The sequence below is a fragment of the Giraffa tippelskirchi genome, chromosome 4 (genome assembly GCF_054371585.1).
Source record: "Giraffa tippelskirchi isolate mGirTip1 chromosome 4, T2T-mGirTip1v1.2.pri, whole genome shotgun sequence".
Classification (NCBI taxonomy): domain Eukaryota; kingdom Metazoa; phylum Chordata; class Mammalia; order Artiodactyla; family Giraffidae; genus Giraffa; species Giraffa tippelskirchi.
This window is the reverse complement of record NC_137278.1, coordinates 157,355,470-157,358,145: the sequence shown is the minus strand read 5'-3', so window position 1 is coordinate 157,358,145 and position 2,676 is coordinate 157,355,470. Positions and strand designations below refer to the sequence as shown.

The 2,676-nt window shown below is 33.7% G+C and overlaps 1 protein-coding gene across 1 annotated transcript; it reads left to right on the top strand.

Annotated features, from left to right (window-relative positions):
• Window positions 1-1,500: 1,500 nt before the first annotated feature.
• LOC145546105 (olfactory receptor 2AP1-like) lies at window positions 1,501-2,439 on the top strand. Its single transcript, XM_081592008.1, has one exon. It carries the CDS (start codon window positions 1,501-1,503, stop codon window positions 2,437-2,439), a length of 939 nt encoding a protein of 312 aa, XP_081448134.1.
• The last annotated feature ends 237 nt before the right edge of the window (window positions 2,440-2,676 follow it).

The following is a 2,676-nucleotide window of genomic DNA, read 5'->3' as shown; positions in this document are numbered from 1 at the left end:
CATAAGTAGTGCAACAGTAGCTAAATGAAAAAGAAACCTCATAATAGTTTGCATAGGAAAATCATTCTCATAGTAATATTTTTTCATGTCTGATTATGGAAAATATTAAAAGAAAAATCTGAGAAACTGTATTCATAAACTTAATTGGAGTTTCGATTTGCATAAAGCTCTATAGTATTCAATTAAATAGGTCTATGAATGGACCGTAGGCTGCCAGGCTCCTCCTTTCATGGGATTTTCCAGGCAAGAATATTGGAATGGGTTGCCATTTCCTCCTCCATGGGATCTTCCCAGCCCAGGAATTGAACCTGCATCTCTTATATCCCCTGCATTAGCAGGTGGGTTCTTTACAACTAGTGCCACCTGGGAGGCCCCATGAATCTAAAGAGAAGTAAAAAAACTTTTTGCATTGGAATTTTTACCAAATCTGTGCAATTTTCTAGCCTCTCTAAAAAAGATATAAGAAAACTGGAGCCTGTTCTTGTAGGCTATAGGTTTATGTAAATGTTGGATAAAGTGTACATATTTGATATAATTAGAAAATAATTTGACTTTATGACCCAGTGTTACTTTCTGATAAATTTTTATAAAGAAGAAGAGAAACAATTATTGCTAATTGTGTTTGTCAGATAAAATTGTATGGAGAGCAGAGCTTGAACTGACTTTTAAGGAGCTGTAATAGGTTGTTGGGCAGATTCTGCTAATAGCAAGAAAGCACAGTATTTTTTTAAATTTAATATTTCACCAAGGACAGATTAATCCATATATCTATATTAAATAGTGATGTCATTTATTGAACACTTTTCATGACACAGAAACAGTCAGTATTGTAAGTTTCAAACACTTCAGAATTAAAAGAAAAATCTATCCACTCTTTGAACTTCAGTAGGTGCACAGAATTATTGTTCAAAATGAGAAATCTGAAATAAGAGAAAATGCAAAACAGCAAAAAAAGGTGAGCAAGTCCAATTTTATTCCTAGAGTTCATACCTTGGATTATATATATTTGTTGGCTAATAAACTGAGTTAAAAGGCTAATTTAAGAAATCCCAAATAAAACCTACTCTCTAAATTTTCTTTACATTTGTGTATGTATGTGTGAGAGCATCCAATAGTTTAGAGAAGAAAATTAGAATGGAAAGAATACAAAGGAAAGTGCAAACAAGTGGGAAAATGATGAAAATGTATTGATACATTTTAGAAGAAACAATTGAAAATGTCCCTAAGAAGCAGTATCTTTGTTATTTATGATTCAAAATAGGAAAATGTGTAAATTGTTTCATTAAAAGATCTGACTTTGAAAAAATAAGGGGAAGAGAAAAATTCTGAGTTTTAAATTTTACTTCTAATTGTTTTGAGTTTGATTTTATTTTTCAATAAAACCTGATAACTTTTATTCCAACCGTTATCATTATTTTATCATTTATCATTATTATTTATCATTTATTCCAAATGTTATCATTGTTATTTTATTCTTCCTTAATTTTTCAGAAGTTAACTATGGGAAACCAAACATCAGTGATAGAGTTCATCCTTCTTGGACTGACAAGTGAGGCCAAGCTTCAAGCTGTGCTTTTCCCTTTTCTGCTGCTAACCTATGTCTTAAGTATCATGGGAAACTTGACAATCATCATTCTGACCCTGCTGGACTATCGCCTTCAGACTCCTATGTATTTCTTCCTCCGGAATTTCTCTGTTTTGGAAATATCTTTTACCTCTGTCTTTGTTCCTAAAATGTTAGTCAATATTGGAACTGGAGACAAGAGTATCTCCTTTGCTGGTTGTTTCACTCAGTATTTTTTTGCCTTCCTTCTGGGAGCAACCGAATTTTACCTTTTAGCTGCCATGTCTTTTGATCGCTACGTTGCCATTTGCAAACCGCTACATTACACAACTGTAATGAGCAGAAGACTCTGCATTCAACTTGTCCTATGTTCCTGGTTCTCTGGCTTTTTAGTTGTCATTGTGCCCCATGTAATGACTCTCCAGCTGCCTTTCTGTGCCTCCAACGTCATCAATCATTATTGCTGTGACTATACAGTACTGTTGCATTTATCCTGTTCAGACACACATTTCATAGAAGTGATTGAGTTTGTCCTTGCTGCTGTTACCCTCATCTTCACCTTGATGCTGGTGATTCTTTCCTATACATACATTATCAGGACAATTCTGAGAATCCCCTCTGCTCAGCAAAGAAAAAAAGCTTTTTCTACATGTTCTTCTCACATGATTGTTGTCTCACTTTCTTATGGAAGCTGTATCTTCATGTATATAAATCCCTCTGTGGAGGATGCTGCAACTTCTAATAAGGGAGTGGCTGTTTTAAATACCTCAGTTGCCCCTCTCTTGAACCCTTTCATCTATACACTAAGGAACAAGCAAGTGAAAATAGCCTTCAAACATTTGGTCAGTAAGGTAATAACCTTTTCAAGAAAGTAAAACTATCTGAGTTTCATTATTAAATAGTAAATGTTTGGAAGACCATAGACGTACATTATCTTAATTTAAAAATATTTTCTATATTGTTAATATTCCTATCCAAACACTGAAACAGTATAACTACTTGTTTAACTAAGCTGATTTTATCATCTGTTTATGTTCTTAAACCTTTAAAGGTCTTTCTGTGTGTGTATGTGTATGTGTCCTCTAACACTTGTGTTCCTTTTTCTTCATCTG

Excerpts from the sequence above, each read along its gene's own strand:
- LOC145546105 (XM_081592008.1), top strand. The coding sequence starts at position 1,501 with ATGGGAAACCAAACATCAGTGATAGAGTTCATCCTTCTTGGACTGACA.